The sequence below is a fragment of the Leptinotarsa decemlineata genome, unplaced genomic scaffold, assembly GCF_025532065.1.
Source record: "Leptinotarsa decemlineata unplaced genomic scaffold, Ldec_3_MD MMD2_tig00000232_RagTag_RagTag, whole genome shotgun sequence".
Taxonomy (NCBI): Eukaryota; Metazoa; Arthropoda; class Insecta; order Coleoptera; family Chrysomelidae; genus Leptinotarsa; species Leptinotarsa decemlineata.
The window spans coordinates 222,381-232,903 of NW_027412546.1; the positions used below are offsets into that span (position 1 = coordinate 222,381).

The following is a 10,523-nucleotide window of genomic DNA, read 5'->3' on the forward strand; positions in this document are numbered from 1 at the left end:
ATCCGTATATGTGCACAGCGTGCTTAAGTGAAAATAAGTATATTTTGTAGAGATTATGTAATAGTCCAAACCTGTGCGAGGTTACGAAATAAATGAAAAATGTTAACCAGTTGAGAATGCAATAAAACATCATTACGCGACGTAGCATCATAAAAATATTGGGTAGAGCAGAAATGGCCCTGGGTTACAAAAAAATACATAAAAATAGTCAGTAAGATGTCAATATTAGTCCAGGCAGAACTGTATTCATATTTTAGTGAATCGTTGCTTATTTAAGGGATTCGACAATGTCTCTGGGAAATCATCGACTTCATGTTGATGTAGGACACTACCTTGCACTGACGAGGGGCCATGTAGCCCGAAACCGTTCTGCGAATGTGCCCGGTCCAATAATTGATTCCGGTAGTTGTATTGCCAAAAGCATATGCAGGAATTTCTTCTGTGAAGAATCCTGCACTGACACCTGTCGGATATAATCCAAAGCCTTTCGTGGTTTTAGCCAAGGGAGTATTTGTTTTCTGATAGGTGTCAGTCCATTAACCTATTGTGTGGGTAAGTGAAGACTGGCCTGAACGAATTGTTCCTTTAGATGACTCGAAGTATCAAATTGTCCGACACTACAGAGTTCGTTACGAGTTTAGTTTTTTTTACTAGACTCATACGTCGCCTCATACTTTTTTTTTCTCTGTCAATAAATTCAACGACGCAATTTCTACAGTTTTACTCCTGACAGAGTTGAAGACATTACAGTTTCATTCTCTAAAATTTCTTTTTTGTTCTTTGTAGCATATTTCTCAAATTATCTACTATATTTGTAGGTGTAAAAGAGGTGTACAAGAAGAAAACACCATATTCAGTCCTAACTTCATTTAACCAGGCAGCGTGGCATGTGGCGTGACATTATATTCAGTAATATGTAAACAAAGAACGTTCAGTAATATCATATGCCATATTAACAGTGACAAATGTCAATTTCCTCTTTGGTACCATTTGTCCAATACAGATGGCGATACTTTGGAATAAAGTTACGGTATTACCTTTGTATGTAGACTATCCATAAAGGCTCATTGAACCTTTTTCCTGAGAATAGTACAGCGAATTATAAGTCGGATAATTGATATCCGGAAGAAAACGTGTTTTAATACCATTTATAAAACCTCATATTAATGAGGTTAGATGTAAGAAATGGATACATATGCTTCGAGAAGAGTGGATTTGACAGTGCAAAAAATAAATAAATTTTCATATGTATGCTCTAAACATGAAATGAATAGTAAATTTTTCATAATTGATTACCATTGATTAGAATGAGATATAAACCTCAATCGTTTATTAAATCATATTCATTTATTATATTCAATTAAATCTATTTCATTACCATCTATATTTGATTCATATTTCACTCGAAAATAAATTATTTTTAATTTTATTTATTACAGTTTGAATCTACCGCTACTCTTTTACTAGAGTCTGTATACTAATATGTCTATGAATTCACTTTTTTTCCAATTACTTTTAAATTACGGCATGCAAGCCAACGTTGTAATGTTACATTGTTATCCTTTACAGTTGCAAATTTTAGTTTTGCTACATGAACATCTTCTTCTGTTTTTTAATTGTACTTTACCATTTGTTTATATGAGGATTAGGCAGTGTTTGTCCCTACCGAACTACTAGCGCTGCTAGTGAGTGATTTTTCGTATTTCAGGAAAAAGGTTCATATTATCTTGCATTCAAAACTTGACGTTTTACTTGAAGTAATTAACTTGTATCCAAGATAACAGCCGAGACTTACGAATACAATGTGTAAAAATCGTTATATCAATGGTTGAGATAAATACGCATAGAAACACTGGTGTTTCTCCATTTGCTTTTGTTTTGCCAAAAACTTTCGAGGTGAAAAATAAGATCAACCCAACTTTGTACAGGTGTTGATAGATGGTACAAGAATCAAAATCTATCGCGCGTATTTCGTTGAAATCTTCAACTTACCTAATATCAGTTTATTCCAAAACGTAGACAACATCAAAAATCGAAGTGCCAACTTGACACTGTCTAGCTGCGTCATTTGAGTTGAACTCAGCACATATATATGATGGAAGTTAGTGAATAATGATTATTCGCCGCTAATAGTGCATTATCTAATAGTATAACATTTCAAGTAAAAAAACTGATAAACCTTTCTTCCTATCTTCGGGATATTACCTTTCGTGTTTACTGTCTCTTTCCTCGTCGTTGCTTAGCAACCATTTCCAGTACAAACATAAGTAAAAACCGCTTTTGTTGTTAACGAGGAACAGTAGAAAATCTAGACACAACTTGTGAAAAACCTGAAGCACTAAAAATATGAAATGGTTGTGTTGGAAGTGTACAAAAGAAATATCAAAGTGAGATATAAAAGTACACTATTATCGAAAGCGACATTTCTGACGTTTCTCTGTGGAGTTTTGACGTACACGCTGCCTTTCATTTTCGCATATAAGAGCGGAGGTAAGTGGAGATGTTTAGGATGACCACGTTAACACTACTTTAGAACAACAGTTGTTGTAACAACTGGAGTTCTAACATCGTCCAATGGGAAATTACACGGATCAGACATAACTACAGCTCTTTCTTTATAGAAGGCCTCTTTTTTCCCGAAATTTTTGGTCAACCCTATCAAGAAATGATTATCCAAACTTGTTTTATAATTTGTGACAGTCGCTAGATATACAGAGTGTCCCAAGATAGATTTAACATGAGTGTGATGGACCAAACAATTTTGAATTATATTTTTTAAGATTGTGGGGTTAAGCTTTGCTTGGTGGCGAAAGAATTTCTAGAGTATTTTCAAATTTTTAAAGGTAACTTATGGGCCTATCAAAATTCCAGGATAATTCAACTACTTTGATTATTATTTAGATTAAACAAAATGAATTGTATTGATTTATAAATTAAATTCACAGCTGTATGCCCTGCAAACTATTTATTTAAAGCACCTTTCAACATTATCCGTCATGAATTTGTTAGTTATTATGTTCCACCTAAAGCTAAATCTTCCTGAATTTTTTACAGAGCCATAATTTTTATTCTCAACCGTAAGCAATACGTCCAACTCAATGGCCTCAAGTCTACCGAATATATAGCCACATCTGGTGTACCACAAGGATCAAACCTAGGACCCCTACTGTTCAATATGTTCATTAATGATATCGGAGCTGAGATTTATGTCAATTTCCTTTCATACGCAGATGACTTGAAACTCTATCACAATATAACATGTTCTAATGATTGCGAACGTCTCGCCCAGAATTTAAATCGCGTTGCTACATGGTGTCGGAAGAATAATCTATCTCTCAACATATCCAAATGTAATGTCTTACTCACTGAAAACGAATATGACTTCACACAACTATGTCATAAACAATCAAGTTCTGGAGCATCCTGACACACTCACTGATCTAGGTGTTACGAGGCTACAATTTTTGTAGCCTCGAGGTAAGGGGGTAAATATTATTAATTTCTTTTTTTATCCAAGGTCATAAACAATATCATCATCTGCTCTCAACTGTTACATATGTTGCATTTTTGGGTTCCTAGATGGTCATCTAGGAATAGTATCACATTTTATCTCAACACTCCGCGTACAAATATAATGAAAAAATCTTCAATTTATACAATGTGCGATACCTCTAATTCTGTTAGTCACGTCCTAGATATATTCAACTGCCAGATTATACAAATCAAAAGACATTTCTTAGCTAACTGACAGTTCTGTTTTTAATTGTTATTTGATATAGATTCACAAATTATATTATGTAAGTACATATTTGTAAATGCCACTGTTACTCCCTATTCTGTAATTGGGTTCATCCTGTAGAATAGTGTATGAAATGAATAAATAAATAAACATATCGTGAACAAAAAGGATACACTACCTGAAAAGAAAATGGTTTCCGCTTCACTGTCAAGGCCGACTTGTTTTTCAAAAACAAAATATTTTCGAAATTCAATTGTCACGAAGTAGAACTTAACCCTACAATCTAAAATTGAAATTGTGTAGTTGTTCGTCACACCTCCTGGGACACACTATATATTTTTGCCACTATGCCCTTTTGATTTATTGCAGGATTTTGGTTGAAGACCGACGTGTTTTTTGAACAACCTAGAGTGAATCTTTTGGGAGATTATTTGCTGGTTGCAACAAATGACAATTCGAGTAATCCCATAGTCTGCAGTACGTATCCTTTCTACAAGCGGCATCTGAACCATCTAGACTTTTGTTCTCTCATAAAGGTATGAAGAAAAATGATGGTCACATATCAAGTTTACAAGCATATTTGAGTACTAATATATCATATATACTAATCCTATCAAAGAAAATCCGGCGATCTCCAAAAAATAATATGACCCAAAATAATTTCGCCGATTTGGAGTAGAATAGTGAAGAATCCGTCAACAACGATAGTTAATTGGCACTATTCCGTTTTTTTCAAAATCTACACACTCAACGTCCCCTCGACCAAAACATATGATAAGATTTTTTTTCATAACTACTTGTTTCCATTATTATTATTATCTTCGTTGTCCAGGTAAAAAATATTCAACTTTCCAAACCCCTATAGTACTCTGACAGCTCTGTAATTTGAACTGGCAGACCACCAGAACTTTGAAGACACACGGAAATATGTTCAAAAGGGTCCAATAACGAATAGATCATATATATATATATATATATATATATATATATATATATATATATATAGACTGTCATGATATACAAAATTGGATGGATCAAAATATAAGTCATTTTCTGTATTTATTTTTTCAGCTCAGGGAAGTGGACGACGATCTAGATGGGAAAATAGACAAAATTATCGTCAATTTTCGTATGAATTTTTTCAAATATAAAATCAATTCAATAAATCTTATTCTTCCATTGAAATACCAACTAAATGTGAGTATAAAACTATATACGCTCATTTTTAAACATGAATAATTTTTGTTGAAGTAATATAGTCCTTAAATTCTCAAGTTCAGTTGAAAAACACCACACCCCTGGCCTCTCTTGTGAACCTACGACTTTGTCTCTAACTAGCTCTCACTACGGAGTATGTTTGTAGAGTTGCTTCCGGACTCTGTCTGCAGGTGGCGCAGTGGTACATCCTACTTAATCAACTGCAGATAGAGCTTATGACTAATTGGAATTAATTTTGTTTGTTCGGCCCCCGCCGACTAAGCGTTAGCCTTTGCAGACACGATTGAACGTCATATACTGTTAGAAGACCGGATTCACCGTATCCTCATGGAAGATAACATCCGTCCAGCTTCTGTGGAAGAACTGAAGGGTTACATCAGGGCCGCAAAGGCCAAGAAAGCTCCGGCGGTTGACTCAATAACCAACAAGTTATTGAAGAGGCTCCCAGACAACAGCGTTGAGAACCTCTTGAACAGTATAAACAGTTCATTGGCCCTCAGGCACTTTCCCAGAAGGTGGAAGCATGCGATCGTCGTCATGATCCCAAAACAGGGTCAGAACCCGCTGTTCCCACAGAACTACCGCCCGATTAGTCTGCTTTCGTCGGCGGGTAAGCTGGCTGACAGAGTCGTTCTGCAAAGGCTCAACGAAGAAGTCGAGGACCGAAATGTTGTGCCTAACGAACAATTCGGAGTCAGGAGAGACCACTCTACCGAGTTACAGGCCCTGAGACTGGTCGAAAATACCCTCCAAGAGCTAAACCACAATCGTAAAGTTCTCGTAGTCCTTTTGGACATCTCGAAGGCCTTCGACCGTGTTTGGCACGAAGGCCCTCTACACAAATTAGACGCGTTCGACCTGTCTCGGGGATTGATTCGGTGGATCGGGTCCTTCCTGAAACACAGAAATTTTCAGGTCAGAGTAGAGGGCTCCCTGTCTGACAACAGAGAGATCCTTGCTGGGGTGTCACAGGGAACTGTGCTCTCTCCCACGTTATACTCGCTCTACACCAGCGACCTCCCGATGTCCCAGCGTGTAAAGGTGTCTCTCTACGCCGATGACTCGGCTCTCCTCTCATCTTCCATGGGTCGAAAGCTCGGGATCGTCTATATGCAACGTGCGTTACATATAGTGAACCCAACAAAAACTCAGGCGATAGCCATGGGAAGAACGATATCTTCTCCGGCTAGGAAAGTGAGGGTCTCTGGAAGGGAGATCAACTGGCAAGCGCGGGTAAAGTTCCTCGGCCTTCTAATAGACCGCAGGCTCACCTGGAACCCGCACATTATATCAGTTGAAACAAGGATCGAGGGCCGGATAGCCAGTCGGTACCCTCTGATCAACAGAAGATCCAAAATGGGTCACAAGTATAAAATTACCATCTATAACACGATGTTCAAGCCTGTCATCATGTATGCTTCAGGCGTCTGGGGACAAGCGGCTCCGTCTAATATCTCCATTCTGGAGAGATTGCAAAGCAAGTTAATAAGGATGATTGTGAATGCTCCTTGGTTCATGCGGAGTGAAGCCATCCGTAGAGATTTGTAACTGCCTTCCATCAAGCAGTCCATTCAGTTCCAGGAATCGGCGAGTTTTTGATTGCGCAGAAACTCATGAAAATCTGTTATCGAAACCGGTCTATCGGTAGTAGTTCCGACTAAATGAAATTAGTTACAGCTTTTCATATATAGGAAAATACTTGCGACGAATCTTCTAATTATAAGACGTTACACAAGTGCCTGATGGTTTCACTTCAGCTTTCTGCGCGGCATTAGCTGGATTAGTTGTTGTTTTTCCGTCGGGTATCTGCCATATGTAAGTACCTATAAATTCGTAGGTTCACTTGAGAGGCAAGGCAAGGCAGGGTTTCAGCCTCAGTGGAAGTATCAGGTTATTCATCAAAGTATAATGTACCCTGCATACTTCATATTTATGTATTATAATTACTAGTGAATACATAATTATTAGTAATTATTATCTTTTCAATTTCCTTGTTTGATATCATGTATCTCATTATAATTTTGAACGACGTGATGTTATTTCAGGATATCTGTCCACTTCATATGCAATCTGCCATTATTTACCAACATTACTTTCATCAAAGCGGTGGAACCCACTTCCAAATCTTGGCGGATTTGATGGTTCACCAAACAAATCCAATATACTGTGATATAAATACGATCAACAATATTTACAATGAATCCATCATTGACGTTGATGATGATGGCAAGGAAACTAAGAATTTCGAAATAGATAATATAATAGAAAAATACCTAGAAAGAAATAGTGAGTAGGTCCAACTTAAATAACAACAATAAAATTCAAATTGTTTTTTTTTCTCTGTTCCAGTTACAACACATTTAACGAACGTATATACAAACGTAAGGAGCGAAAACAATAGAGTGTTTAACCTAAAACTATCAGTTCGATATCCCCAACAAAGGATTTACTATAAACCAGGATTCTGGCAGATAATAAAGGCAGCTTGGGTACAATATTCTGCAGTCTACACCATCATTGCTTGGGGTTTATTAAAAATAAAGAGTTATTTCTTTAGAAACAGGCTAGTCTTCTACTATGAAGATTCTCCGTTGAAGAAAAATATATGACACGAAAGTAAATTCGATATATCAAAATTAAGGTGCTATTATTGAACCCAAGAACCCAATTTTTTCAATTTTTGAACAATTTTATAAATTTTTAACTTTCAACGGCAAAAACTCCTTCAATAAAGTTTAGAAGGAAATTGTAGAAGAGATTGAAGAAGATATACACTTGTAACAAGTCAAAACAAGATTTTTTCTTTAAATTAATAAAAGAGGGTGTTAAAATCAAGTCATCTTTTAAACGCTGTCTCAATGTTATTTGGGGGAGTTATTCCTGGCATTTAGTCACTCCCCTGAAAGAAAAGACGAATCAAATACGAGAGAAAAATTACCAAATTCGACCAGAAAAAAAAGGATTTATCCAACTCATTAGTGATACGTCATCAATTAGACGTTTTTGAAATTAAATGACGGCTTTTGCATTCACGGGGTGTTCAGAAGTTTACTTATATAAAAACATCGAAAAATAGAAAAAATCTAAATTGGCAGGTAATATTTTGACAAGAGATTGGTCACCTATGCCAAAATTCTAAAGACAGATCCCAACTGGAGAAAAACTGTAAGAAATCGCTTGTATAATGTTTTCTTTATTTCAGATTTGATTTATTGTCTATAGTGAAATCAAATAAAAGTTACATTACAAAAGAATCACGGTAAAAAAATACACCAAAACCAACAAAAAGTCGAGTTCAGTTTCAACTCGACCAAGAAATTCCGTCCGATGCCAGATGCTGAGCAAGCTCGTCCCCCCAGAGGGGCGTTATTCAGGTAGGATCGTATCGCTGCGCCTGTAGAGCAACAAATAAGGAACTCCGTTCCTTTGGGCTTCAGCACGTGTTCTTCCTGTACGATTTTGACCGAAGAATCAGCTGTAGCCGACGTGGAAAGAATCGGTTAAGTAGTGTCCATTGCTTGCCTCGTTACCGTCGTGATACACGACGACGAGTAGCTTGTACTGCTTCTCTTCAGTAGACTGTGTTTTAACAAAACAACACCAAAAAAAAGCATATTTTCATTTAGAGTGTATAAATGTTTGTGTTTTGAATTGAGAAAAGAAGAAAGCAAAATTTAGTGAATTTCATAGCAAGTAAAATTCTTAACATCCAGTGTACTGTGTAGGCAAAAACCGTCATTTAAATTTAGGGAAAAATGAGTTGATGTTTTAACAAAACAACACCAAAAAAAGTATATTTTTATTTAGAATTCATGAATGTTTGTTTTTCAAAGTAAGAAAAAAATGAAACATAATTTAGACAATTTTATGGCAAATGAAATTCTCAACATGTAGTGTACTTTGTGTACACTTATGTAAATTTCATTCAAACGTAGTATAATTTCTCAACAAATTTAAAATGTTCCCTACATATTTCATTTACTTTTGGAAGATTTTAATTTTAGGGAGGTAAAGCTCATAAATGCCAGGAAAACGTATTTTTTTTTATTTAAAGGGTATAATTTACAAAACAGTTTGTAATTTTTTTTATTTCTGATTTTGAAATCCAACTGTTTTGCAAAATAGCAATTAGGATTTTTCTTTGTCTTCTTTCAATAACCATTAATAAATAAAAATAACTGGATTGTTCAAAAAATTGAACCTCACATTCAATACTTGTAATCTTCTATTGCCAAACTAGTGGCAGTATGATCATTTTTCCTGTTGTCTTCAACCATAATGGTATTCCGCAACATATCATCGACTTCGACAAATAAATATCTATATTCATAGTTACCAGCGTCATTCTGAAAAATAATACATTGACTTACAGACTAGAATATTTTGTATTTGTTTGAAAAGAATAATTTTTGGGGATAAACTTTTTGGCTTTCCACTTTTCATCAATGTATGGAAAATGGAAAACTTTTGAAGAAAACAATAAATATATCTGATTGCACATTTCTGTAAAACTAGAGAATACTATTGAAGTGGGAGTGCAAGTCAGTTACGATTAGAGGATAATACATTATTTTTGAACCTGGCAAAAACAATGACGTTTCAAAAAAATATGACTCCTTAATATCTCACCTCAACCATATCCAAATGTACGGTACCGGTATGAAAAGATCCTTTCAAGTGAAATTTCATTCTCATATGCTTCCTGCCATCCCTGCCTGCGTAGATCAAATGCGAAACGTGCTGCCTTCGACCTCTTCTAGTTTCTTCGCCGTAAGCGGTGATTGGATATCCCAGCTTATCTTCTATCCGATGATCGGAAATACATTTTTTCACAGCCTTTGAGTAGATATTGTTTGGGCTATTGCTCGAGAAGAGTTCGCTAAAAATGGCGTAGAACAGGGAACCTGTTACTCCGACTCCCAGTAGGATTACTCCTAAGTACGATACTGTTTTTGTGGTTTCTTTCACTTTTTCGCCCAATGGTTTGACGTTTGTGTCTACCTCTGTTGTGCTTGATGTCGTCAGTTCATTTTTTTTTGTGGTTTTATGCCTCTTCACTACATGTTTATATATTATTGGGGTAAATTTTGTAATCTGATACTTCCGTAGAATAGGATGGACAAAATTAAAAGGAAACATAATTTTGTTACTATGTTACTAAAAATAAAAATATGTGCACATATCCTAAATCTAAAGGTATTGGATGTAAATCTCTTTTTGAAAATAATTTTCCTTAACTGTGCCTTAACCTAAGAAATATAATTATTAGATGACTTGTGTCGTCATTGCAGTGTTGCCAGGAAAGTTTTGAGCGATTACCGTTTTATCGGGGGAAATTACCGTTTATTGACGTACGAATATAAGAGAATTATCGTATGTACTATCTTTATATATATAGAAATCTATATTCGAAGGTACTATTTTCGTCAAAACATATGTTAATGACGTCACTGGGAAATCTTTCGTCTACATATCAAGATAAGTGCAATAAAGTTTCACGACAAATCTCGTGCTGAGCACTCATACTAAATTAGGTAGGGCGGCATCATTATTTCGAATTTTGCAT

General features: G+C 35.7%; 2 protein-coding genes across 2 annotated transcripts; one reads left to right on the forward strand and one right to left on the reverse strand.

Moving 5' to 3' along the window:
- Positions 1–2,219: 2,219 nt before the first annotated feature.
- LOC111510362 (transmembrane protein 231) lies at positions 2,220–7,715 on the forward strand. Its single transcript, XM_074173352.1, has 5 exons — positions 2,220–2,490; positions 4,109–4,275; positions 4,811–4,936; positions 7,003–7,243; positions 7,307–7,715. The coding sequence occupies exons 1-5, from the start codon at positions 2,352–2,354 to the stop codon at positions 7,564–7,566; spliced, it is 933 nt and encodes a 310-aa protein (XP_074029453.1). The 5' UTR covers positions 2,220–2,351; the 3' UTR covers positions 7,567–7,715.
- Positions 7,273–10,231, reverse strand: LOC111510363 (mitochondrial import inner membrane translocase subunit Tim21). Its single transcript, XM_023166268.2, has 2 exons — positions 9,587–10,231; positions 7,273–9,303 (listed from the first exon to the last, which is right to left on the reverse strand). Exons 1-2 carry the CDS (start codon positions 10,094–10,096, stop codon positions 9,166–9,168), a joined length of 648 nt encoding a protein of 215 aa, XP_023022036.2. The 5' UTR covers positions 10,097–10,231; the 3' UTR covers positions 7,273–9,165.
- Between the last annotated feature and the right edge of the window lie 292 nt (positions 10,232–10,523).